Consider the following 27,565-nt stretch of genomic DNA (forward strand, 5'->3'; position numbering starts at 1 on the left):
ACCTCAGTCTCCAGTACTTTGGACCAACTGGCTGTCATTTGGGGGTTCCCACAACCCACTCCTCAGGTTCAATAATTTGCCAGAATGGCTCTTGGAACTCAGGAAAGCATTTTACTGACATTTACCAGTTTGTTACAACTGAACCACTGTTAGATATTGTTACAGGCTGAATTTTGTCTGCCTCAAATTCATATGTTGAAGCTCTAACCCCAGTGCCTCAGAATGTGACTGTATTTGGAGATAGGGCCTTTATAGATGTGATTAAGTTAAAATGAAATTGTTAGCATGGGCCCTAACCCAATCTGACTGGTATCCTTATAAGAAGAGGAAATTTGGATACACAAAGAGACACCAGGGATGCACATGCACAGAGGGGAGACCGTGTGAGGATGCAGAGAGATGGTGGCCACCTGCATGCCAAGGAGAGAGACTTCAGAAAAAGCCAAAGTTCCCACCACCTTGATGCTGAATGTCAGAACTCTGAGAAAATAAATTTCTGTTGTTTAAACCACTGTTTTGTTGTATTTTGTTATGGCAGCCCCAGCAAAGAGTGGATATCCTTCAATCTCATCTTTAGCAGCCAGAGGCAACCCAGGGCCTGGCATACATGAGATCTGCTCAGTCCAACCCCAGCACCACTGGCCACATGTGGCTATTGTGCACTTGACATGAGGCTAATCCGAATTGAGGTGTGCTATCTGTGTAAGACACACTCTAGATTGTTGAAACCTTCGTATGAAAAACCCCCCACAAAATCTTTTATTAATATATTTTCATACTGATTACATATTTATCAATAATATTTTGGATATCTGGGGTTAAATAAAATGTATCATCAAAAATTAATCTCACCTGCTTTTTTTTTTAACTTTAATGTGGCTACTAGAAAATTTCAAATTATGTATGTGCTTTGCCTTACATTTGTGGGATGGAATTGTACTAGATGTTTAAAAAAAATCTTTTGAGCCATGGGAACCTCTTGTACTCTTATTTTCTTCATGCCTAAGACTTGAAATTAGGTGGACTCTAGAATTCTTCCCCTGGTAGGAGTGCAGAAAATGGTATTGACGATCCAAAGAAGAATAGACATATCACAGGTGAAACAGGAGGACAGCAAAACTTCCTGGAGTTCCTTTATTGGAACTAATCCATGCATTAACAATTACCAACAGGGACTTCCCTGCCGGTCCAGTGGTTAGGACTCCACACTTCCACTGCAGCGGGTGTGGGTTCAATCCCTGGTGGGGGAACTAAGATCCCACATGCTGCGCAGTACGGCCAAAAGAAAAACCAAAACCCAAAAACAACAACAAAAAACCCAAAAAAACAATTACCAACAAAAGAACTACAGGTGGTGAAGGCAGTGTTTAAAGTAGGGTTAATGCAGACCCAGAGGCTGAGAATTCTTTGCAGTGATCACAACTGGTCTTGATTATTACCTGGTGTATCAGTCAGGGTTCTCAGCTGCAGACAACAGCACCATCTTTGGCTAACCTGAGCAAAAATGAAAGACTTAGAAATCAAGATAAGGCACAGAATTGCTGCTGAGGCTGCAGAACCTGTCTTGTGAAATGGGCCAAAGGACTAGAAAGACAGCCCAGGTCATCCTGCCTGAGCAATAGGTTAGGATGGCACTTCTCACCCTACTGCTCCTGGCACTTGAAGCCCATCTGGTGGAGCCTCTATGCCACCACCTCCTCTGCACTCTGACACTGCTCCAGGGTGCTTTCTCAGCTGTCCATACATCTAATCACTCTTCCAAGATCAAAGTCACAGGTTTGGGGAACTGACTGAGGGAGCTGGGTCACTGGGGCTCTAGAGCCCATGCTGCTGGGGGTGAGAAGAGGGAGGATGTGGCGCCTTAACTCCTGAAAGAGGTGGAATCTGCCTCCCACCAAGACTCACATGAGGGGAATCAGCCACACGGGACATGGATTTGGATGAGTGTAGACAACGAAAACAGAAAAAAAAATTCAGACCAGTACAAAGACAGGAAGAATCCTTTTCCTCAGGACTGTCTTAGTTTTGTGGAGAGCAATAAACTCAAGAGCTACACTATAGTTAATCTGTATTCTATTTATGTTATTATTTATATAATAAACCCTTTCACAGCATGCAGTATGATTATATATATATAAAAATATAAATATGGTGGTCACTCTTCTAAATGTTTCATAAATATTAATTCTGCTAACCTTCATATCGACTTCTCTATCATCATCTCTATTTATGGATGGTTAAACTGAAGCCCAAAGAAGTAAAGTAACTTGGCCAAAATCACACAGCTAGTAGGTGGTAGGAGAGATTTGAAGCTATGTAGTCTGGGGTTCCAGGGCTGATCGTTTAACTACTATACCACACTGCTCCTTACTATAGCAATTTTTATCTGTAGTTATGCTTAAGAAGATGTTTAGTAAGCAATATATAATTTATTCCGTTATGTGGGTTCTATCCTTTGAACCATTTTTACTGTCTTTATATATAAAGCCCTGAGTTTACGGAGAGAAGTCATTGAATAGCGGGTGATATAATTAACAACTGCAATCAAGCAACTTACGTACAAGTTGTAAAGATCAGATAAATGACAGATGTTACAGGATAGTTCATGATAAGAAAATACTTCATACTTTTGGCCCCAGAGGACTCTTACTTTAAGAAATGTTTCCAACTTCTTTTATAAATAATTCTTTTTTCTTACCCCCTTATATGATTTTTCAGTGATTTTCTAAAAATCAAACTTTTATTTTGTTGTGTCAAGATATTGAGTCCTATCCAGACCCCTGGTTATACAGGAATTTACTCATGTTTTCTAATACAACTTGTAAGGTTTCATTTATTTACATTTAGAGCTTTATCCATTTGGCGGTTATACTTATGTGTGGTGTGAGGTATAGATCTAAAATTTGATCTTTCCCCAAATAGTTATCCAGCTGTCCCAATATCATGTTTTAAAAAGCCCATCCTCTTCCAGTGATTTAAGACACCATCACCTAATTCAGACTTCTAAAAGTAAAGCCATTTCTTAAAGTGAGACAACAGACTTTATCAATAACGTTTCATTAAAAGGCAAGATTGCTCACTTTTCTCAAGACCATCTGATTTTGATCACTTCAGAAAACTGAGAAATTTTCTGTGGCTGAAGTACAGCTGTGATACTCAGAAACGTTGCTTATTTAAGAGAAAAACTGTCCTTACTTTTTAAACTCATCTGACTTTTGAGAACTGAGAGACGCTTCTTTCCTACTGTCTGGTGTATATCAGGGACCCTGAAACCACAGAAGCAAGGGAAGCCGAACACACAATCACTTGTCTGATAACGGCCGTTTCCCTTTATCTCATGTCTTGAGCACATCTGAGTGCCGTGCCCAGCAGTTCAAGGATCTCTCTTTCTCAGCTTGTATTTACTGCTTTTTTATTAGAAACTTTTTTTTTTTTCCCCCGGTACGCGGGCCTCTCACTGTTGTGGCCTCTCCCGTTGCGGAGCACAGGCTCCGGACACACAGGCTCAGCGGCCATGGCTCACGGGCCTAGCCGCTCCGCGGCATGTGGGATCTTCCCGGACCGGGGCACGAACCCGTGTCCCCTGCATCGGCAGGCGGACTCTCAACCACTGCGCCACCAGGGAAGCCCTATTAGAAACTTTCTCGTCTAATGGTTTCCTGAGCGTAGATTAGAAATTTGCAACAAGAGACATTTTCCCTGGTAAGGAATTACTTTGGTTATGAACTAATGGGAACTAGTGGTACATATTTACTGTTAAATATTCTGTTTCCTCTTTTACAAATATCACACATTGCACAAATATTTGTGGTGTGCCTTCCAAATACAAGGTGCAACAGTGTGTTACAGAATGACATATGCTGGGTTCTGGTTTCAACTTCCCAGTTTCGCTTGTATGGTATTTTTTCCTCTATTTTCTTCTAGTTACATGATTATGCAGATGTTACATGCATATCCCAGATATAAAATCTCAGGGTTGGTAGGAAGCTTAGCAGTTACTTGATTTATCAGCCACGTCTTGCATCCACTGGTGCTCCGCTCATGTTTAAAATTTTATTAGAACAGATGGATCAGAGTGAGTTCAGAGAAGGTACATCTATGGAACTTGACAAGTTACTGACTTGAATCACAGAATGGTGATTGTAAGGAAGGTAGTTCAGATAAGTGCTGTATGGGGAAAAGAAGAAATGGAAGAAAACAAGTGGCCAATATACAGGGAACTATATAATTTATCATACAAGCCAGAACATTTTTGAGGGTGAAAGGGATACTATCAATAATTATGTTAGGACAATAGACACAAGCTGGGACTGTCCTTGGTAAATCACAATAGACCTATAGTAATTTAGGAAGGTGGAAAGAGTAAGCATACTCTCCATTAAGAACCTAGAGATATCATAAGGGCCTGACGAGTGTGTTTACGGGACTGCCCAGATAAATTTTTCCTCCTGGTATAATCGTAGTCTTGACACTTAAATTTACGTTTGCAGTTAAGGGGCAAAACAATCAGACCTGGGGATCAGAGATGCTTTCTCTGCAGCCTCTCAATAGTCTCTTCAATTTGTTTCAATACCAAGGAAATCAGAAATCTCAGACCAATGCCGGATGTGGCAGGAATCCCAGGACAATCCACAACTTCCCTGCCAATTTAGGGTTATCTGCCTGGAACCATTTCAACTGGCAGCGGCAAGTACCTTATGAAGCAACCAGGATGAAGTTGTTACCAGGATGAAGATCCATGTCAACTAAGGCTTGCTAAGTGTGTCACGCATTCAGCTAAGATTTACTGCCTGTCTGTTGCCTTACTCGTATTTCATTTAATCATATGTCCCCATGCGGCTGCTCTTCTTGCTTCATCTTACGTAAGAGGAGACTCAGGCTCATAAAGCTAAGTGACTCCACCAAGCTGACAGCTGAACAGGGACTAGGATAGAGACTCAAGCCTGCTCCTCTTTCTCGTTCTGCCACGTACTGGCAGGTGGCAGAAGCGCCCGGAGACGTTCGGGGAGGTCCATAATAGGCCACGCACTGCCCTGCTCCCTTGGCCTTGGACATCCACCTCCCCTTCGATAAAGTGCTCCAGTGGGTGAAGCCGAAGGAGAGGCAGCGAACGGATACACGCGAAGGCTTAACTCGAACCGTGAACTTCGGCCGAGTAGGAAAGCCTCGCTCCGCCCTCCCCCAACATTACGGCGGCTGCGTCAACGAGCTGCGGCCCACACTCAACATGGCGGCGGCGGCGCCAGCGGCCTCCTGCCCTTCTCCATCATGGCGGCAACCGGACCCGCCTCCGCGGGCGCCGGAGTCATGTGACCCACACAATGGCTGAGCACCTACTCCGGGCTTCCCGGCAACGCCAAGTGAAAGTCATGACGGCCGCCGCGGGTTCGGCGGGCCAAGCCGCGGTGCCCCTGCTGCTGTGCGCGCTGTTGGCGCCCGGCAGCGCGTACGTGCTCGACGACTCCGACGGGCTGGGCCGGGAGTTCGACGGCATCGGAGCTATCAGCGGCGGCGGGGTGAGCAGCGAGGGGTGGGACGCACGGGTGGCGTCAGGGCACAGCTCCGTCTCGCCCCACAAGCCCCCGCGGCGTAGCCCAGCGTTTCGACGCTCTCCCGTCGCGGCCCGGCTGCCGGCGGCCGCCCTTCGCCTGGCTGTCCGGACCCGCCGGCCGCGAGGCTGTAACCTGCGTTTGCTGGTTTAAAATGAACTTGTAGAGCCAGTTAGATTTAACAAATCCGGGGGTCCACCGAGTAAGTGGCAGGTCTAGATAGTGACAAGGCTGGAGCTCAAACCCTTCCTTTCTCTGGGCAGCGGGGCCTGTGTGTGTGTGGGGGGGGTCTCTTCGCCTTGGAGAGGGCACTCTGGGAGGGTCGCTCCAGAGACGGCCAGGGAGCCGAGGAGCATCCGTCTGCTGAAGAGGATGCCCCAGTGGGATGCTTTGGCTGTGCCTCTTCTTTTTTAGGGAGGGGGTTCGGGAGTCCTGGACCAGTACTGCAGGATGCGGTTGGGCTCTTTCAAAGGGTCAACTACCGAATAAGTTTTTTTTTTTTTTTTTTTGGCGGTACGTGGGCCTCTCACTGTTGTGGCCTCTTCCGTTGCGGAGCACAGGCTCCGGACGCGCAGGCTCAGCGGCCATGGCTCATGGGCCCAGCCGCTCCGCCGCATGTGGGATCTTCCCGGACCGGGGCACGAACCCGCGTCCCCTGCATCGGCAGGCGGACTCTCAACCATGGCGCCACCAGGGAAGCACCCGGATAAGTTTTTGTTTGGAGGCACAGCAGGTATCTCAAGGCCTCTTTAGGAAGGTGAGAGGCTAGAAACTGTCTGGGACTTTTTTTTTTTTTTTCTTTTTCTAATGGCAGGCTACACCAGTATCAACTGATAGTTTAGGATTGTTTACTGTTGGAGGATTGTTTTCCCCTGGGATGGCAAAGGCCTAAGGGGGTGAGTTGCCCTCTGGAAGGGGCAATGCCTCATTGGTGGCTATTTATGTGTGTGAGGAGAGGGAAACGATGGGTCACCAGTCAAGATAGTGACTCACCACCGTTAAGATGCGTAAGAATCACCTGGTCGTTTGTTTCCATGCAGACTCTGGCCTCCCCGCCAGCTCCCATTCTGACTTTACAGTTCTGGAGTGGGGCCTGAGAATCTGCTTTTTAACAAATGCGCCAGTGCCTTCTCATACTAAATGTTGAGAGAATTATTTTCCTGATTCAAGGATCTCTGGAGCAAGCGGTTTTCTGTTTTTTAAATAAAATTTTAATTTAAAGATAGTTTCTGATGTACAGAAAAGTTGCCTAGACAATACAGAGTTCTCATATACCCTGTAGCCAATTTTCTCCTGTTATCAGCATCCCACATTAGTACGGGACATTTGTCCCAACCAATATTAATTACGTTAATGAAAGTCTGTACTTCCTTTCATATTTCCTTAGTTGTTACCTAATGCTCTTTTTCGGTTTCGGGATCCCATCCAGGATACTAATGGCATTTAATTGGCATGTCTTTTTAGTCTTTTTTAGGCTGTGTCACTTGGGATAAGTTTGTATTATCTGGGCATTTTAAAATACTTATGTTAAGGGAGACATGAGGGCCATTCCAGCTTAATGCAACATTTGTGTGGGCACAGCTGGTAATTTCCTTAGTTCCCTAGTCATGCTGATGGGTGGCTCCTAGGCCTGGGAGCTTGCCACAGTAGCTTGAGTGTTCTTGGCTCCTAACAATTTACTTAGTCCTGTCTCATGCTCTTTGTAACCATTGTCTTGTCTTTGTTTTATCTCCTTGTGTTTGTAGCTTTTGGGTCCATGGGGTTTATGGTGGCAGATCTTTGGGTGAGAGGGATTTTCTTTTTTGTACCCCAGATCATACCTAAAACTGATTTTATTTGAAAATGGTAAGGCAGAATTCTTGAATTGGTTGAATGGGTTGTTTGTTGGGTTGAGTCAGATGCAATTCAGAACCAGCTTAGATGCAATTCAGAACCAGCTTGAATGCTTGCTTGCTGGGTGGATGTTTTGGGCTGGTCTCAGCCTATTGATAACCAGTGCTGTGGAGGGACTGGTCCTTGAGCTTCTTTTTATTTTTATTTTTTTCTAACGTTTTTATTGGAGTATAACTGCTTTACAATGGTGTGTTAGTTTCTGCTTTATAACAAAATGAATCAGTTATACATATACATATATCCCCATATCTCTTCCCTCTTGCGTCTCCCTCCCACCCCCCCCATCCCACCCCTCTAGCTGTTCACAAAGTACCGAGCTGATCTCCCTGTGCTATGCGGCTACTTCCCATTAGCTATCTATTTTACATTTGATAGTATATATATGTCCATGCCACTCTCTCACTTTGTCCCAGTTTACCCTTCCCCCTCCCCATGTCCTCAAGTCCATTCTCTAGTAGGTCTGCGTCTTTATTCCTGTCTTGCACCTAGGTTCTTCATGACTTTTTTTTTTTTTTTTTAGATTCCATATATATGTGTTAGCATGTGGTATTTGTTTTCTCTTTCTGACTTACTTCACTCTGTATGACAGACTCTAGGTCCATCCACCTCACTACAAATAACTCAATTTTGTTCCTTTTTATGGCTAATATTCCATTGTATATATGTTCCACATCTTCTTTATCCATTCGTCTGTTGATGGACACTTAGGTTGCTTCCATGTCCTGGCTATTGTAAATAGAGCTGCAATGAACATTGTGGTACATGACTCTTTTTGAATTATGGTTTTCTCAGGGTATATGCCCAGTAGTGGGATTGCTGGGTCGTATGGTAGTTCTATTTTTAGCTTTTTAAGGACCCTCTATACTGTTCTCCACAGTGGCTGTATCAATTTACATTCCCACCAACAGTGTATGAGGGTTCCCTTTTCTCCACACCCTCTTCAGCATTTACTGTTTGTAGATTTTTTGATTATGGCCATTCTGACCGGTGTGAGGTGGTATCTCACTGTAGTTTTGATTTGCATTTCTCTAATGATTAATGATGTTGAGCATTCTTTCATGTGTTTGTTGGCAATCTGTATATCTTCTTTGGAGAAATGTCTGTTTAGGTCTTCTGCTTTTTTGGATTGGGTTGTTTGTTTTTTTGATATTGAGCTGCATGAGCTGCTTGTAAATTTTGGAGATTAATCCTTTGTCAGTTGCTTCATTTGCACATATTTTCTCCCATTCTGAGGGTTGTCTTTTCATCTTGTTTGTGGTTTCCTTTGCTGTGCAAAAGCTTTGAAGTTTCATTAGGTCCCATTTGTTTATTTTTGCTTTTTTTCCATTTCTCTAGGAGATGGGTCAAAAGGATCTTGCTGTGATTTATGTCATAGAGTGTTCTGCCTATGTTTTCCACTAAGAGTTTGATAGTGTCTGGCCTTGCATTTAGGTCTTTAATCCATTTTGAGTTTATTTTTGTGTATGGTGTTAGGGAATGTTCTAATTTCATTCGTTTACATGTAGCTGTCCAGTTTTCCCAGCACCACTTATTGAAGAGGCTGTCTTTTCTCCATTTTATATTCTTGCCTCTTTTATGAAAGATAAGGTGACCATATGTGCATGGGATTATCTCTGGGCTTTCTATCCTGTTCCATTGATCTATATTTCTGTTTTAGTGCCAGTACCATACTGTCTTGATTACTGTAGCTTTGTAGTATAGTCTGAAGTCCAGGAGCCTGATTCCTACAGCTCCGTTTTTCTTTCTCAAGATTGCTTTGGCTATTCGGGGTCTTTTGTGTTTCCATACAAATTGTGAAATTTTTTGTTATAGTTCTGTGAAAAATATCAGTTGTAGTTTGATAGGGATTGCATTGACTCTGTTGATTGTTTTGGGTAGTATACTCATTTTCACAATGTTGATTCTTCCAATCCAAGAACATGGTATATCTCTCCATCTATTTGTATCATCTTTAATTTCTTTCATCAGTGTCTTATAAGTTTCTGCATACAGGTCTTGTGTCTCCTTAGGTAGGTTTATTCCTAGGTATTTTATTCTTTCTGTTGCAGTGGTAAATGGGAATGTTTTCTTAATTTCACTTTCAGATTTTTCATCGTTAGTGTATAAGAATGCAAGAGATTTCTGTGCATTACTTTTGTATCCTGCTACTTTACCTAATTCATTGATTAGCTCTAGCAGTTTTCTGGTAGCATCTTTAGGATTCTCTGTGTATAGTGTCATGTCATCTGCAAACAGTGACAGCTTTGCTACTTCTTTTCCCATTTGGATTCCTTTTATTTCTTTTTCTTCTCTGATTGCTGTGGCTAAAACTTGCAAAACAATGTTGAATAATAGTGGTGAGAGAGGGCAGCCTTGTCTTGTTCCTGATCTTAGTGGAAATGGTTTCAGTTTTTCACCATTGAGGATGATGTTGGCTGTGGGTCTGTCATATATGGCCTTTATTATGTTGATGTAAGTTCCCTCTGTGCCTACTTTCTGGAGGTTTTTTATCATAAATCGGTGTTGAATTTTGTCGAAAGCTTTTTCTGGATCTATTGAGATGATCAGATGGTTTTTTTCCTTCAATTTGTTAATATGGTGTATCACATCAATTGATTTTGCATATATTAAAGAATATACATTCTTGCATTCCTGGGATAAACCCCAGTTGGTCATGGTGTATGATCCTTGTAATGTGCTGTTGGATTCTGTTTGCTAGTATTTTGTTGAGGATTTTTGCATCTACGTTTATCAGTGATACTGGTCTGTAGTGGTTTTTTTTTTTGTGACATCCTTTTCTGGTTTTTGTATCAGGGTGATGGTGGCCTCGTAGAATGAGTTTGGGAGTGTTCCTCTCTCTGCTATTTTGGAAGAGTTTGAGAACGATGGGTGTTAGCTCTTCTCTAAATGTTTGATAGAATTTGCCTGTGAAGCCATCTGCTCCTGGGCTTTTGTTTATTGGAAGAGTTTTTTTTTTTTTTTTTTTTTTGGTGGTAGTGGGCCTCTCACTGTTGTGGCCCTTCCCGTTGCGGAGCACAGACTCCGGACGCCCAGGCCCAGCGGCCATGGCTCACGGGCCCAGCCGCTCCGCGGCATGTGGGATCCTCCCAGACCGCAGCACGAACCCGTGTCCCCTGCATTGGCAGGCGGACTCTCAGCCACTGCGCCACCAGGGAAGCCCATATTGGAAGATTTTTAATCACAGTTTCAGATTCAGTGCTTGTGATTGGTCTTTTCATATTTTCTGTTTCTTCCTGGTTCAGTCTCGGAAGGTTGTGCATTTCTAAGAGTTTGTCCATTTCTTCCAGGTTGTCCATTTTATTGGCATATAGTTGCTTGTAGTAATCTCTCATGATCCTTTGTATTTCTGCAGTGTCAGTTGTTACTTCCCGTTTTTCATTTCTAATTCTATTGATTTGAGTTTTCTCCCTTTTTTTCTTGATGATTCTGGCTAATGCTTTATCAATTTTGTTTATCTTCTCAGAGAATCAGATTTTAATTTTATTGATCTTTGCTATTGTTTCCTTCATTTCTTTTTCATTTATTTTTGATCTGATCTTTATGATTTCTTTCCTTCTGCTAACGTATGGTTTTTTTTTTTCTTCTTTCTTTAATTGCGTTAGGTGTAATGTTAGGTTGTTTATTTGAGATGTTTCTTGTTTCTTAAGGTAGGATTGTATTGCTATAAACTTCCCTCTTAGAACTGCTTTTGCTGTATCCCATAGGTTTTGGGTTGTTGTGTTTTCATTGTCATTTGTTTCTAGGTATTTTTTGATTTCCTCTTTGATTTCTTCAGTGATCTCTTGGTTATTAAGTAGTGTATTGTTTAGCCTCCATGTGCTTGTATTTTTTACATACTTTTTCCTGTAATTGATATCTAATCTCATAGCATTGTGGGCAGAAAAGATACTTGATACAACTTCAATTTTCTTAAATTTACCAAGGCTTGACTTGTGACCCAAGATATGATCTATCCTGGAGAATGTTCCATGAGCACTTGAGGAAAAAGTGTATTATGTTGTTTTTGGGTGGAATGTCCTATAAATATAAATTAAGTCCATGTTGTTTAATGTATCATTTAAAGCTTGTCTTCCCTTATTTATTTTCATTTTGGATGATCTGTCCACTGGTGAAAGTGGGGTGTTAAAGTCCCCTACTATGATTGTGTTACTGTCGATTTCCCCTTTTATGGCTGTTAGTATTTGCCTTATGTATTGAGGTGCTCCTATGTTGGGTGCATAAATATTTACAATTGTTATATCTTCTTCATGCATTGATCCCTTGATCATTATGTAGTGTCCTTCTTTGTCTCTTGTAATACTCTTTGTTTTAAAGTCTATTTTGTCTGATATGAGAATTGCTACTCCAGCTTTCTTTTGATTTCCATTTGCATGGAATATGTTTTTCCATCCCCTCACTTTCAATCTGTATGTGTCCCTAGGTCTGAAGTGGTTCTCTTGTAGACAGCGTATATATGGGTCTTGTTTTTGTATCCATTCAGCCAGTCTATGTCTTTTGGTTGGAGTGTTTAATCCATTTACATTTTAGGTAATTATTGATACGTATGTTCCTATTACCATTTTCTTAATTGTTTTGGGTTTGTTGTTGTAGGTCCTTTCCTTCTGTTGTTTCCTGCCTAGAGAAGTTCCTTTAGCATTTGTTGTAAAGCTGGTATGGTGTTGCTGAATTCTGTTAGTTTTTACTTGTCTGTAAATGTTTTAATTTCTCCGTCAAATCTGAATGAGATCCTTGCTGGACAGAGTAATCTTGGTTGTAGATTTTTCCCTTTCATCACTTTAAATAGTCTTGCCATTCCCTTCTGGCTTGCAGAGTTTCTGCTGAAAGATCAGCTGTTAACCTTATGGGATTCCCTTGTATGTTATTTGTTGTTTTTCCCTTGCTGCTTTTAATATTTTTTCTTTGTAGTTAATTTTTGATCGTTTGATTAATATGTGTCTTGGCGTATTTCTCCTTAGATTTATTCTGTATGGGACTCTCTGTGCTTCCTGCATTTGATTAACTATTTCCTTACCTATATTAGGGAAGATTTCAACTATAATCTCTTCAAATATTTTCTCAGTCCCTTTCTTTTTCTCTTCTTCTTCTGCGACCCCTATAATTCGAATATTGGTGCGTTTAATGTTGTCCCAGAGGTCTCTGATACTGTCCTCAATTCTTTTCATTCTTTTTTCTTTATTCTGCTCTGTGATAGTTATTTCCAATATTTTATCTTCCAGGTCACTTATCTGTTCTTCTGCCTCAGTTATTCTGCTATTGATCCCTTCTAGAGTATTTTTAATTTCATTTATTTTGTTGTTCATCATTGTTTGTTTGCTCTTTAGTTCTTCTCAGTCCTTGTTAAACATTTCTTATATTTTCTCCATTCCATTTCCAAGATTTTGGATCATCTTTACTATCATTATTCTCAATTCTTTTTCAGGTAGACTGCCTATTTTCTCTTCATTTGTTACGTCTGGTGGGTTTTTACCTTGCTCCTTCATCTGCTGTGTGTTTCCTTGTCTTCTCATTTTGCTTAACTTACTGTGTTTGGGGTCTCCTTTTTGCAGGCTGCAGGTTTGTAGTTCCCGTTGTTTTTGGTGTTTGCCTCCAGTGACTAAGGTTGGTTCAGTGGGTTGTGTAGGCTTCCTGGTGGAGGGAACTAGTGCCTGTGTTCTGGTGGATGAGGCTGGATCTTGTCTTTCTGGTGTGCAGGCCCATGTCTGATGGTGTGTTTTGGGGTGTCTGTGACCTATTATGATTTTAGGCAGCCTCTCTGCTAATGGGTGGGGTTGTGTTCCTGTCTTGCTAGTTGTTTGGCAAAGGATGTCTAGCACTGGTGCTTGCTGGCCATTGAGTAGAGCTGGGTCTTGGCATTGAGACAGAGAGCTCTGGGAGATTTTTGCTGTTTGATAATATGTGGAGCTGGGAGTTCTCTGGTGGACCAATGTCTTGAACTTGGCTCTCCTACATCAGAAGCACAGCCCTGATACCTGACTGGAGCACCAAGAGCCTGTCATCCACACGGCTCAGAATAAAAGGGAGAAAAGAAAGAAAGAAAGAAAAAGATAAAATAAATAAAGTAAGATTAAATTAAAAAGTTATTAAAATAAAAAACAAAAAATAATTATTAAAAAATATTTTAAAGTAATTTAAAAAAAAAGAAAGAAGAGAACAACCAAACCAGAAAGCAAATCCACCAATGATAGCAAGTGCTGAATAGTTTATTAAAAAGAGAAAAGGAAAAAAAGGACAGAACCCCAGGACAAATGGTAAAAGCAAAGCTATACAGACAAAATCACACACAGAATCATACGCATACACACTGACAATAAGAGAAAAAGGGAAAAAAAAAATCATTACTCCCCAAATCCACCTCCTCAATTTGGGGTGATTCATTGCCTGTTCACGTATTCCACAGATGCAGGGTACATCAAGTTGATTGTGGAGATTTAATCCGCTGCTTCTGAGGCTGCTGGGAGAGATTTCTGTTTCTCTTCTTTGTTCGCACGGCTCCCGGGGTTCAGCTTTGGATTTGACCCCGCCTCTGCATGTAGGTCGCCGGAGGGCGTCTGTTCTTTGCTCAGAGCGGACGGGGTTAAAGAAGCAGCTGATTCGGGGGCTCTGGCTCACTCAGGCCGGGGAGAGGGAGGGGTACGGATCCGGGGCGAGGCTGCGGCGGCAGAGGCCACTGTGATGTTGCACCAGCCGGAGGCGCGCCGTGCGTTCTCCCTGGGAAGCTGTCCCTGGGTCACGGGACCCTGGCAGCGGCGGGCTGCACAGGCTCCTGGGAGGGCAGCTGTGGATAGTGACCTGTGGTTGCACACGGGCTTCTTGGTGGCTGCAGCAGCAGCCTTAGCCCATCTCTGGGGTCCGCGCTGTTAGCCGCGGCTTGCGCCCGTCTCTGGAGCTCCTTTAAGTAGCGCTCTTAATCCCCTCTCCTCGCGCACCAGGAAACAAAGAGGCAGGAAAAAGTCTCTTGCGTTTTTGGCAGTTACAGACCTTTTCCCGGACTCTCTCCTGGCTAGCTGTGGCCCACTAGCCCCCTTCAGGCTGTGTTCACGCAGCTCCCTCCCACTGGTGCAGGTCCCGTCCCTATTTTGTCTCTGTTTTTTCTTTTTACTTTTGCCCTACCCAGGTACATGGGGAGTTTCTTGCCTTTTGGGAGGTCTGAGGTCTTCTGCCAGCGTTCAGTAGGTGTTCTGTAGGAGCTGTTCCACATGTAGATGTATTTCTGATGCATTTGTGGGCAGGAAGGTGATCTCCACGTCTTACTCTTCTGTCATCTTGAAGCTCCTCTCTGTGCTATTTACTATGATTGCAAGATGCCCTCAGTGATAACCGTCAGAAAACCTTGAAAATAAAAAGTTTATTACTCACAGGTCCTGGAAAGCACATGGCACACCTGGGCCACACAGGGAGGTTGTAGGTAGAGAGGGGGGTGTGGGCCTGGGGTTCTGCTTTCATTAGGGTCAAGGGTGAGGCCTAGGGTTTTGTGGGCTCCCTTTTTATTGGTGAGTTCAAAACTTAAGAGTAGAAATTTAAAGTGCAGGAAGAGAAAAAAAAAATGACCCTAATGATGGTCAGTTATCGAAATCAACCAAGATCTCAAACAAAGAATTCCCCCCACCCCCTCCCGCCAACCCCAGCCTGGCTCTTTATCTAGTTCTGTGGCTGGCAGTGTGTTTATTTGAGATAGCTATCTCTGAAGTGGATAACTCTGGAGTGGATGCCTTGCAATCAAAGCTTAAGTCCTGCCCTTCCATTACAAAAAAGGAAAAACCAACTGTTGGGGATTACACTACAATCCACCCTTGATGCCTAGACATCAGTCAGTGGTGAGGACGTTAACTGCCTGAGAAGCTGATTTACTAAAAGTCAGGGATAGGGCATGTTGTAACCTAGAAAGGATTTTAGTAGCACTCCTATAATAATTATATTGAAAAGCAGTAGTCCTGAAATCCAGTTGGTAGCCATTGGTCATACCTTGAAACGAGATCAGTGATGTTGGGGCCCTAGGGATCCATTCAAAGATTAGATAATGTTATGATTAACATCTTGGGACATCTGGTGTAAGTAGGTTTGAATCTGTGCTGAGTTGGTGGATTGCTCCGTATCGCACCCAACCACTGTCTTAGAATAGGTCAGTTCAATTAATGGATTGTGTCTCATTTGAGGAGGCAGCAATGCAGGTGTGTTTATAAAGTTAGGCCTCTATGGTGCAAATATTTGATTCAGGTTATTTCATAAGAGGCATTTCTACGGAAACAAAAGAAAAACAATGGTTAGTGGTTGGAGCAGATTATAAACCTAGTCTGAGGCCTGAGGGTAGCCAGTTGAGATTTCTAGATGTAGGACTTGAAGCATATTCAGACGGGGTGGGGACAGATGGTGGCAATCACAGATTTTCCTGGTTTGTAGTCTGAATATCTCTGGTGGTGGTGGGGTTCTTTCTGAGTGGTCCATGCAGCAAGAGGCACAAAGATTGTTCATACATGAACTGTTGTAGTGATTTCTCTGGAGTTTATATCTAGTTGTCCCACTTTAGCTTGCATGGCTTCAGGAAAAGGGCAATTTTAGTTCTCAATAATTCCAAATCAGAAAGGTGGGAAAAAGTTGGAAACAATATCTGGAGAGTTGTAGCCAGATATTAGAGGAAGTGAGAAGAATTCAGTCTTCAGTCCAGTTTACAGGTAGAAAACAAACCTCAAAGGCAATTAACAGGACTAAAATCTGATATCCACAGGGTGTCCTATAGTTTCGCCTTCCCCCCACCTTTTATCAGAGATAACCCAAATAATGCTAATTTACTTGCAAAATAAGTCTGGCCTGATTATTTAATAATTAATTAATTTATTATTTATTAAGTGCAACAAGAATAGTGATAGACCATATAGGCTCTTTCAAGTATACTCTGCTGGACCGTCACACAAGGAATCACAGATTGGACTCTTAGAAGTCTCTCTCAAGGTAGGAAGCCAAGCTATGAGCTTACCATCAGACTTTCCCTGCAGTACTGATAGATTTGGGTGAATTCCTTTCTTCCCGAGGTCCACCGAATATCCTGAGGTTCCTACATCTGCCAGGAAGCGACCTTCCTTACTCACCTGGTAAGGCTTCTGTAAGCAAGTTGGCAGGCTGATTTTTCCAAGGAGCTTTATTGGCTCCATAAGTCAAGCTTAGTTCCTTAAATCTGTCTGGTCATATCTGAGTCTATGTTCATCTCTCTCAGATATGACATTCCAGTTAAAACCTTAGTAATATAATCAATGTTTACAATTGTGTCCTGTTATAAGGAGGACAGATTCTTAGGAACTTATGCAAATAAATATATTGCTATGAAAATGAGAATACTCGCTAAGAGTTTCTAAATTCTGAAGGGATCAGGTAGGGAGAAATTTGTTTTATCTTTGTTTATAAGGGCACACTTTACCAAATTGCTGTAAGTCATAGACAGCTTAGGAAAAAGGGTTTCCTTAAGTCTGGGGGAAAAAAAAAAACATTCAAGAACTAATAATGTTTCAGATAAAAAGTCATAAAAATTATAATTATCCTCATCAGTTCATTCAGTTTCTTGTAATTAATTCTGATTGAACCTGATCTTTAGTTAGCAGTTTTATGAATCTTTTTTTTTTTTTTGCGGTACGTGGGCCTCTCACTGTTGTGGCCTCTCCCGTTGCGGAGCATAGGCTCTGGATGCGCAGGCTCGGCGGCCATGGCTCACAGGCCCAGCCGCTCCGCGGCATGTGGGATCTTCCCGGACTGGGGTACGAACCCATGTCCCCTGCATCGGCAGGCGGACTCTCAACCACTGCACCACCAGGGAAGCCCTGAATCTTTTTTTACCTTAGAGTTCTGTAAATTCTTACCCAGTTGAGCAATATGATCTGAAAATTATCAGAATCCTGTACTTTAAGTTAGAGTCCTTTTCACAAGTCTTCTTGAAGATGAAGTACTTTTCAAAGAACACTTTTGCAAAAGCGTCAGAGTAAATAATTGTCTGTAAATGACAAAAAGACTTAAACACGACCATGTTAAAGATCTGATAAAGTTTATTATAATGCAAATGACAAGGAAATTAGGTTATTTCTGTGACATACAACATTTTAAGTTAATAACTAGAATTACAAGTGATAACATTATACCAGGATATAGCAGGTATCTAGGAATTTCATGTAATTTCTGGAACACATATATTAGTAACATATATCAATACAAATATAACCCAAAGAAGGTTTAGCATTATGTCTTTGACAGTGCTTCCCATGCAATTTAACATACCAAATAAGCCTAATTAGTTTAATGTCTGTCTTTTTATAAGGAGAAAGACCACATCTTTTGAGATGTTCCAGGGCCCATCTGGAAAATCTCAAAGTTATTTTGAGGTCAAAAAGACTTCATTTAGAATTTGATTTTGGGAAGTTTGTCAAAATATCAAAAGCTGTTAAAACACTTGATTAAATAGGATTGTTGGTCACTGTGAAATAATACTTAGTTATCCATTTAACCAAAATGACAAGAACTTCACAGGCAAATACGTAAAGTTACTTATTTTAATCCCAGTTTAACCCCCCCCACCCCAAACACACAACCTTAGCTCTTTTAATAGAGAAGACTCACATTTTTTTTAAGTAATTAAAGATTCAGTAAAGATAATGTGAAGCATAGAATATTATTTTGATAAAACACAGAATCTTTATTTCCTAGGCAGATTACTTAAAAGGTAAAGAAAAACCTTTCACAGGCTTATCAAGAGCAGACCAATAGTCTAATAAAAATTTATCTTCTTAGCAGATGAAAGATAATTAAGTTTTAGTTTTACATAAGTACACTATTAAAGTTTATTTAAAAAAATCCTTATAATAAATTTATTTCATTTTTAGCTAGCTTGACTACACAGGTAAAATTCCCTCTCTTCTTCTCTCTCTCTCTTTCCCCAGCTTCTATATCCATTCATTTTGTCTACTTTAGGACAAAATTACTTTCATTTCCCTAACAAAAATACATCTCCCTACCTCATACCTTTTCTTAGCCAAAATACATCCTACTTTCCTTGATAGAATTGTTTCCCTTATTATTTCCAGTATTTTAATTACATATATTAGTTAGAATGCTTGACTCTTATAAACTTTAATTTCTAGTGAAAACTAGGAAGTAAACAATTGTGAACTGTTATACCAGTATTCTGTAGGTTGGCAAATTTATGAATATATTTTATAATTTCTAGAAGCATATGCTTCTTTTTTGGTACAGTTTTTCATTGTAGCACAAGACATGTTTTCTAACAGATCTAAATATCTTTTGTTTCTCTGTGATAAGAAACCAAAAGTAGATAAACCTATGTTCAGTAATTAATGTTTTAGCATTTTATATTATTCGGAAATTATCTATATATTTAATTAATTTCCATCATTTAACTTAGCAAAACTCTAAGGTTTCAAGTTACCGACGAGATTTGGGTGACTATTTTTAAGTAGACGTACCAGAAAACATAATTATTTTTGAAAAGTGGATGCCTTGGTGATCAGAGATTAAGTTTTGCATTTGCATTACAGGAAGGAAAAGCCAGTGGATAACTTGGTCTGTAGTCTGATCACAGATCTGACCTTCTACTGTGGGAAAAAAAAATCTTTTCCCTAACCCAGCTGATTTTTACATTTTTATTTTCTAATGTTGCAACCTCACTCATAGGTGCTGATGCATATTTCAAGGTAAACAGTAGACTAATGGGCTAATGTATTTATTCTTTACTACTACCATTCTCCTTTCTATTTTTGTGGTTTAAACCTGGAATAGCCAGTATTTCTTAAAATGAGGACTCATAATGTCCTAATATCTTTACTTTGATATTAAATCCATTGTTTAACTTGCTGAAAATGGAAATGTTTTGTTATTTTAAGTTTATTAACTCAGTTTAAAATTATTAAAACGAGAAGAATTGTTTCGTAACTCAGAATAGGAGACTGTTATCTATTCTAATAGTGTCCTTATGTGTAATGCATCACTCATCTTAGAAGTTCGGTAAATACGATTGGATGAAAATGGTTGCAAGACTATATTTGTACACCACTTTAAACTTCTTTCTGAAGTCCCTGGTACCTAGCACAGTTTGTGGCAATAAGTGTTTGGAATCTTCATATTTGATAGGGAAGGCAGTATGGTGTACATGGACTGAAGAGCAGATTGCTAGGGATCTGTTCTGGGCCCTGCCACTCACTGTACAGCCTTGGGCAGGTTATTTAACTTACCTGTATCTCAGGTTTTTCTCTGGGGACACAGTGATACCTACCTGGTAGGAACATTGTGAGGATAGATGTCAAAGCACAGGATGGCATCTGTCACACGAATATTTTGGTTAATATCATTCTGTTTCATAGATTAGTGGGGAGGAAGTTATTCCAAGGATTTTAAATGAAAAACATGTTCCAGTTTGGGTATACAATGCCTGCCATTTGTTGAGAGCTTACTATGTTCCAGCTACTGTGCTAAGGCTTCCTGGGCTGCTTGTAAAGAGCTCCAGGCCTTATTCAGGGAGCGTGATTAGTAATTTGGTAATTTGTTATTGCTTCATGGTACGTTTCAACGTTTGGCTGTACTGCTCCTGACTATTGCCATTGACTAATGCTTTTGCATTCGGTGTGACTGTAGGCTTGCAATAGAGTAATGATGTGGTGTGGTTACTCAGAGTTGGCACTTTCTGTGTTAGCGATAGAAGAGCACAGAGAGAAAAATAACCCCCAAACAGTGAAACACACTGTTCTAACAACAATGTATATCGTTAGCATAATGCAGAGCAGGCAGCTTTGTGTACCTTGGGTCAAGGATAGGTTAGTGTGCATATACAGCATTCCTTCACTTTAATATTTGAGCCTCTGCTAGTCTGTAAGCTCTTTGAGAAAGTGACTCTATTTTTAAAAACAATTTGTGTAAACAGTGCCTGTCAATTCTTGAGAGCTTACTATGTGCCAGCTACTGTGCTAAGTCCTTTACATATACTTTATTTTAGTCTTAGGACAGCTGAATGAATAAGATAACCCACTTTATGATAAATTGCCCTTGGTCACATTGCTTGTAAATGATGTAATCAGGATACCACCTTCATGGACGCAAAGCCTATATTATGTTGCCTGTGCAGTGCAACAAATGATAACATAAAAGATATTAAATAAATGGTTATTGAATAATAGAATAAATGGGGATATGAACTTGAATAAGACACAGTCCTTGTCCTCAAGGAACTTAGAGGTGAAACAGAAAAGTAAAGCAGTGATGAGGGTGCAGGGATAGAAGAGTTATGGTAGCCATGTGGACCTTGTGCCGAGGGAGTCCACAGTCCAATCTGCGTCAGTGGTCCCCGACCCTTTTGGCACCAGGGACTGGTTTCGTGGAAGACAATTTTCCCATGGACCGGCGGAGGGGGGATGGTTTCGGGATGATTCAAGCGCGTTACATTTATTGTGCATTTTATTTCTATTATTATTACATTGTAATATATAATGAAATGATTATACAACTCACCATAATGCTGACAGGAGGTGGAGCTCAGGCAGTAATGAGAGCGATGGGGAGCGGCTGTAAGTATAGATGAAGCTTCACTCGCTTGCCCTCCACTCACCTCCTGCCGTGCGGCCCCGTTCCTAATAGGCCACCGACTGTACCGGTCTGTGGCCTGGGAGTTGGGGACCCCTGACTTACGTCAAACTTATGGGGAGGAGCAGAAGGTATTCTTCCTTGAACAGGTGGAGTTTGACCTGAAAGCTGAAGGATGAATTGGATTTGGCCAAATGAGGGTGTAGAATGCATTCCAGACAGAAGAAAGAGAAAAATTAGTTTGTTAGACCTAGATAGATGGTGTGAGAGTGATAAGGGGTAAAGTGTCAGAGTTAGAATCCAAATAATTAAGGGATTTGGGTATAAAACTGAACAATCTGAACTTTATCCTGAAAGCTCTTGGGGGAGGGAAGTCTTGGCATGTTTAAACAGAGTAGTTTCATGGTTAGGTTTTTGTTTTGTTTTGTTTTGGGAAGATTAATCTGACAAGTAGTATGGAGGATAAAATATGGGGAGGCAGATGGGAGACCCTGAAACCATTTAGGCTGTTCTAATAATTGAGGAGAGCCTAGGAAGGTAGTGGGGTTGAAGATGAGGGGATGGATTTGAGAGATATTAAGGAGGTCTTGGTGACTGAAGATAGATGGAAAGTTTGATAAAAGGATGACCCTAAATTTATGGCTCAGACAGGTGTTATTCTTTACTAAGATAGCAAATACATGAGAAGGAAACAGATTTAGGAAAAAGTGCTATGTTTGGTTGGGGATGTGTTGAGCTTGAAGTGGCTAGAGAGTAGCTCCATGGGCCTGTGTGTCAGTGGCAGGGGCTGAGACACCAGTGGTAGCATATATGAGAGTAAAATAGAACATCAAGCCCCATGGAAGTCAAGTCTTGCCCTTGGCATACACCTGGCAAGGTGTTGGTTGTTTCATGTTAAAACCTATCTCTTTATTCCCCTTGCTACTGTTGCCCCCCAAAGTATACATACTTGGTGGGTTATTGATTTTGTGATTTCTTGGTTCAAGCAGTCATCAGCCATGGTTTAGGTATGATCAAGTGTTATTTCCTGCATCTTCCCCCTCTCTCTTTCTATTCTGATGGAAAGTCTTGTGTGAGGTTTCCTTGTGTGAGGTTTCCTTAGTACAGCCTGGCCTGGGGAATCACTGTGTGGTCATTCTTAATAGTGAGAGGTAGCACCTATAAATCTCTAATAAGAATGAGGAGAGTGGAGGTTCCTTTAAGCAGTGCTGCTAGTAATATTTTCTTGCAAGACGTTGAGGGGAAAACTTACCTGAGATTCATCTTTCCCATTCTGGCCCCCAGATGTTGTAGTTGACAAACAGCCTTAAGACAGAGAAACTGTTTCATTTCTTCTAAAAACCACTCTGTGAGTCAAGGTCCTCAAGATAAATTTGTAATAATGAGATTCATCAATAGACTTAGCAAGCTTACCTCCCAGCCAACCCTCATCTCAGTAGAAGAGAAACCTGGTTGTTGCTTGGAACCCATGTTTTAGCTATGGGACAGACAACAGCCGTATTTGCCCAATGATGGGCAAAACCAAGACAGGCAAACAGATAACCTGGGAAACGACTTTCCGCAGCTCAACGCTGCCCAAGAGCTGGCTAAATACGGGCATGCTAGATGGCATGCATAAGCACTCTGAAAAGGTGTTCATTATTGGATTTGTTTTATTCATACTTTTGAAAACTTTTTATTTTTTAGGCAACCTCCCGACTTCTAGTAAATTACCCAGAGCCCTATCGTTCTCAAATACTGGATTATCTCTTTAAGGTAATGAAAAAATAATTATTTAATGCTTTCTGTGATATCTTAGAAACTGTGGTGAATGTCACTAATAGTCTTTAGTACCTTCACCATTCTAGTTTTTAAAAAACTAGGCAAATTACTTTTGGAATAAGTTGCTGTTTATTTGAAGTTTTGCTTTGGTTTTCTCATCTGCAAAACCAAAGGCAGTGATTAGTAATTGTCTTAAAGTGTTTTGTCCTTCATACAATGAATCACAGTGTTAATATTGTTACTTCTTTCCCCAGCCGAACTTCGGTGCCTCTTTGCATATTCTAAAAGTTGAAATAGGTGGTGATGGGCAGACAACAGGTAGGAGTATTTGTGGAATGGCATCGTTTTCCCCCAATATTTAAACCTATACTTAAACTTATGGACTGTGGTTTCAGAATATAAAGAATGCCAACATTTTTGATGTTGGTTACTGCTTAGATTGTTCTTTATTGTTCCTTCTTCATTCTAATTATTTTTAAAATATTATATCAAAATATGCATTTTTTCCATACAAAGCAGCTTGTGGACTTTAGATTGCTTATTTAGTTGAAGTACTAAGCAGTAAACAAATCCACAGTTTTTTATAAACTAATATTTACTAGACAGAGCATAGGGAGAGTTTGGAATTTTACTGAGAAGTTAAAAAAAGAAAGATTTTAATGTATAAAATATGTAAGATGTTATTAGCTTTAAATAAAATATGTGGCAAAAATATAAGTAATTTCAGAGATATTTCAGAGATATAGCTTTTTTGTCTTTTAAAAATAAAATCATTTTCAACCACTAAATTTTCAATCTTCCTTGGCATAATTTTGGCTTTGTGTAGTACATGTAGTCAATTAAAAAATTTATAGGTCTCTGGTTTTCAGGAAGAAAATTCTCTCAATGATTGTATATAACTTATTTTTTATCAGTTAGATTCCATTATAGTGAACCTTAGAGTATTGTCTATATACCCATGTACCTGTTAGTGACTTGGAAGTGGCTTTTGTTAAATAGATATATCTGTGTAGTGGAATTGGTATTTAATTCATGCTGAAAGAAACAATGCAAATGAAAAACAAAAGAAAATCCCATAACAAAACTATCCCCAACCTATTATAAAAGACATGCATTTTATTGTCAAACCCTATTTTGCAGAAGTGATAATGACTGGCCACCTTCATTTGCTGAAGCTAAATTAGAGGTAGAGATACAGAAGCAGGTAGTTCTTGTGAATTCTGATGTTCACCTTTAAGAAGAAAAGGGCTAGGGCCCCTCTCCTTCTGAGGCCTTTCTTAACAAGGGCAGATGTTTGTGAAATGTGGTAACATGTGAGGACTGATGTCACTTACCTACCTTGACACCCTGTAGAGGTTAGTATAGAATTTTCTTACAGTGGGAAAGTGTACTCGTTCCTTTTTTCTCAAAATTCTGTTGTCTTGATTTAACAAGGCATGTTACAGGCTCAAGGCCTGGGGTATGGAAATTGGGGCTTTGGAGCCCAGGATTCACATCTAGGATTGAGAAGTTGGAAGCTGAGGTGATCTGAACTTAAAGGTGGACATAGGGATTTGAAAACCCCAGAGAGACCAAATCCCAGCAGAATATAGTCCTAGGAATTTTCAATTATATGAGTTGATAACAACTTTTCTTAACACTGCTTACAATAGAAAGTTGTGGTTTTATAATTTAAGACCTTTATGTTGCTTATGGTAATGAAAAAATGAAATAATATGCTTTGATCATCCATCCTTAAGTTATATAAGATTATTCTTATGTGCCCTACGTCAGGATTGGATCTGGAATACTACTTCTCTGAAATGTGTGTATGTGTGTAGGGGAGAGTGGCCTACAAAGCGCCATTAACAGATAGTTTCCTTTCTGTTTTGCTCTCTCCCATGCAGATGGCACCGAGCCCTCCCACATGCACTATGCACTAGATGAGAATTATTTCCGAGGATATGAGTGGTGGTTAATGAAGGAAGCTAAGAAGCGGAACCCTAAGATCACACTCATGGGTAAGAAGTGAAGTTTGATGTACTTTTGTAGTCTGTTTTCCTTTAATTTTTAAATTCTGAATCATGTGTGTGGAGTATCTATTAATACTGTAGTATTAATAATGTTGTTAATACTACCAGTATGCTACCAGCAGCAAAGCATGTGCCAGGCATGATTCCTTCTTTGCTCATATATATTGTGTCTGATATTTATCATACCTCTGGAGTAAGACACTACTCTTCTCATTTTACAGAAGCAGTGGAGGCTTAGAGAGCTTATACCACTGACTTAAGGTCAGAAAAGTAGTAAATGTCAAAATCAGGTTTAGAACCTTATTCTGTTGTTTTCGATTTTTTGTTTTTTTCTTTTTTTGTGGTGCTATACTAATTTCCTCAACAAAATTTCTCATCAAAATTTGTAAAAGGGCAATACTATTTATAAAATTGTATCCTGTATGCAGCAGTATATCCCAACTATTTGCAAAAATTGTGTGCTACATGCAGTAGTAGACCCCATTTCTAGATGAGGTACATACAAAAGTTTTTTTTGGTTTGTATGTGTGTTTGTTTTGAACCTCGAGGATGTGGTGGTCACTGTTCTAGGCACTGGGGATGCCTAGAACAATCCAGCCCCCAATTCCTGTCCTCGTGGAGCTTAGATTCTAGCGGCAGGATGGCTTCTTAAATGGGACTGTACTCCTCGCACTGTTCTCCTGTAGCAGTGCACAGACCTATAAAAGATTTCAAACATACACAGTGGTGACATACTTTTATCATTTGAAATGAATTTGATTTTTTTAAACAGGCTTATACATTCAGGCTAAATTACATGAGTTGAGATCCATTTTATAGGACTTAATTTCAAGTTATTTTAAAAATCATTTTCAACCATCCAATTAAAGGACAAGCCTAAGTTTTTCTAAGTTAAAAAAAAATGAGGAGGTCAGTGTGTTCTTTCTAAATGGACTTTTGTAAGAGATTCCAGAAATGTTTTGAGCAGTAAAAAGCATCATTGACTTCAGCACATACTTGCCCATTGTGCTGTTTTCAAGGTCAGTTCTAATTTAAATACAGAAAATCTGGCATGCTGAACCATGTCCTAACAAAGACTTCACATGGTGGGCCTTCAGAATGTATTTGGCATTTCATTGTTTTAAAACATTCCATTATTTTAATGTCACATTTATTATTTGGATACACTTAGGCATTCTTCTAGAGTTTAGAAAAATAAGCATTTTGTCACTTTGATTTTAATTTTTTTCAGTGGTGAACTAGATTGGTAATATATATTAACAGTTAAGGAACTTAATGTTGACCTTATTTTAATATTAATATATTAGTAAGAGAATTAGGATTTAGAATCTTAATTAGTGCTTCTCTACTCTTCTCATTTTTTTTTTGATTAATAATAACTGGGGTATTGGAAGAATGTGGATTATTTGTTCTATATCGTGTAACGAAGGTATATTTCCCTATTGAGTCAATGGCATTTGTATTGACATAGGACAAACTAGTTTTGTTAAATTTGATCACCTGACTAATTAGTCTTTAAATAGCTTCAGGCTGTAAGAAGATGTACTAGTGAATAAGGAATTTGTATTGTACTTACCTCACAGAAATAGTTAAGCATAAGCCTTTCAAAACTCTTTGATTTGACCTTAGAGAACAAAAATTGAACATTGTATATCTTTTTAGCAGGAGGTGTGGAAGTTAAATTAAATTGTAGGTTACATTTCTTTATATTGGTAAGTATCATTGAGAGAGGTGTTTGTTTTTGTTTATTTTTCTTGAAAGAGCATTTGGAATTATGGAACCTGACTCTCGGGGTCAATAAGGAATTACTATGTTCATAAACTGGAAGGGATTTTGAGAATTTGTGCATGATGTGTAATCTTTCCTTTAGTCAGATCTTTATTGGCTCTTTGCTTAGCCTGTGTTTGTTCTTTTTTATTTATTTTGCTTTGTTTTTAATAGTGCCAGCACTCTTATACCTACTCCAACTTTGCCTCTTCCTCTCTGCAGGGCTGCCATGGTCGTTCCCTGGATGGCTGGGGAAAGGTTTCAACTGGCCTTATGTAAATCTTCAGCTGACTGCCTACTATGTCGTGAGTTGGATTGTGGGCGCCAAGCATTATCATGATCTGGACATTGATTATATCGGAGTATGTAATATATTTTTTAGAACATGATTAACCTTTGGACATTTATTTATAATTTTTAAAGTAATTTGTGGCACTTTGTTGACTACTTTGTGTCATGAGACTAATTTGTTCTATTGGTGTCTATTAACAAATTAACTACATGGCACCATTTATTCTTTCTCTCTGCCCATCCAAATTCTTCCCACTTTAGAAACTGTACTTAGTATATGCCTCCCGGAACTATTTCTTTGTTTTTGTTTTTGGTACTACCCCAGGTCAAATTCTCCTGCTTCCAAGCTTTCCCTGGTTTCTCTAGTTCTTACAACAATATTGTGTTTACTATATAGTTTAATGAATGATTAATCTCATTTTGCTCCATGAGTCTTCCGTGGTCCTAAACCAGAGGGCGACCAACTTCTTCTTAAAGGGCCAGAGAGTAAATATTTTAGGCTTTGTGGATCAAAAGGCAATATTAAGGATATTATGTAGGTAATTATATAATCATTTAAAATGTAACCACTTAAAACTGTTAAAATCCATTTTTAGCTTTCAGGCTGTAAAAAGTACAAATGGTGGGCCAGATTTGGCAAGCTGGCAGAAATCTGCCTACCCTTTTCCTAAACCGTTATTTAACACCTTTTAATGATTTAAAAATGTAAAACATGATATCTTGTGT

General features: G+C 40.0%; 1 protein-coding gene across 2 annotated transcripts in view; it reads left to right on the top strand.

Annotated features, from left to right (window-relative positions):
- Positions 1-5,278: 5,278 nt before the first annotated feature.
- The window catches only part of GALC (galactosylceramidase), a 59,423-nt gene continuing 37,136 nt past the window's right edge, over positions 5,279-27,565 (top strand). The window contains exons 1-5 of one of the 2 annotated variants that reach the window (XM_082853721.1): positions 5,279-5,516; positions 22,695-22,763; positions 23,024-23,087; positions 24,656-24,769; positions 26,771-26,910. In XM_082853721.1, the coding sequence (XP_082709847.1) occupies positions 5,322-5,516; positions 22,695-22,763; positions 23,024-23,087; positions 24,656-24,769; positions 26,771-26,910 (582 nt within the window). In that variant the 5' untranslated portion in view covers positions 5,279-5,321. The remainder of the gene's footprint in view (positions 5,517-22,694; positions 22,764-23,023; positions 23,088-24,655; positions 24,770-26,770; positions 26,911-27,565) is intronic. The other variant, XM_082853722.1, reaches the window with a different exon arrangement.

This window comes from Leucopleurus acutus (genome assembly GCF_964270905.1).
Source record: "Leucopleurus acutus genome assembly, chromosome: 1".
Lineage (NCBI taxonomy): Eukaryota > Metazoa > Chordata > Mammalia > Artiodactyla > Delphinidae > Leucopleurus > Leucopleurus acutus.